General features: G+C 61.8%; 1 protein-coding gene across 1 annotated transcript in view; it reads right to left on the bottom strand.

Moving 5' to 3' along the window:
• The window catches only part of LOC103395768 (alpha-1B adrenergic receptor-like), a 5,740-nt gene extending 5,330 nt beyond the window's left edge, over positions 1–410 (bottom strand). The window contains exon 1 of the mRNA XM_008333559.3: positions 9–410. Coding sequence (XP_008331781.1) covers positions 9–336 — 328 coding nt within the window. The 5' untranslated portion in view covers positions 337–410. The remainder of the gene's footprint in view (positions 1–8) is intronic.
• Positions 411–416: the final 6 nt, after the last annotated feature.

The following is a 416-nucleotide window of genomic DNA, read 5'->3' as shown; positions in this document are numbered from 1 at the left end:
GGGGGCGCACGCGGGCGGTACGGTGGTCCCCAGCAGCAGGTCGGCCATGGCCAGGTTGATGATGAAGTAGTTGGTCGGGGTCCGCAGGTGTGGGTTGCAGACCACAGCCAGGATCACCAGCATGTTGCCCACAATGGCAAACAAGATGAAGGAGGCCAGCACGATGCCCACCGCCAACGCCCGCCGCGGGTCTATCGAGGAGGCCGCAGCGGTGGAGGGTCCGAGACCTCGGGTCTGGGAGGCAACGCTGAGGTTCCAACTGAGGTCAGTGGCCACAAGAGGGAGCTGTGGCTGCTGGTACAACTCCGAGGAGGAGTCGTTGCTCCAGAAAGTCATGGCTCTCCGAGGAGCTGGCTGAAGGAGGACAACAGATGTCTCCTCGGTGTCTTCACTCACCTAACTTTGTCTCAGTGTCT

This window comes from Cynoglossus semilaevis, chromosome 19 (genome assembly GCF_000523025.1).
Source record: "Cynoglossus semilaevis isolate Cse_v1.0 chromosome 19, Cse_v1.0, whole genome shotgun sequence".
NCBI classification, from domain to species: Eukaryota; Metazoa; Chordata; class Actinopteri; order Pleuronectiformes; family Cynoglossidae; genus Cynoglossus; species Cynoglossus semilaevis.
This window is presented reverse-complemented; position numbering and strand designations above follow the sequence as displayed.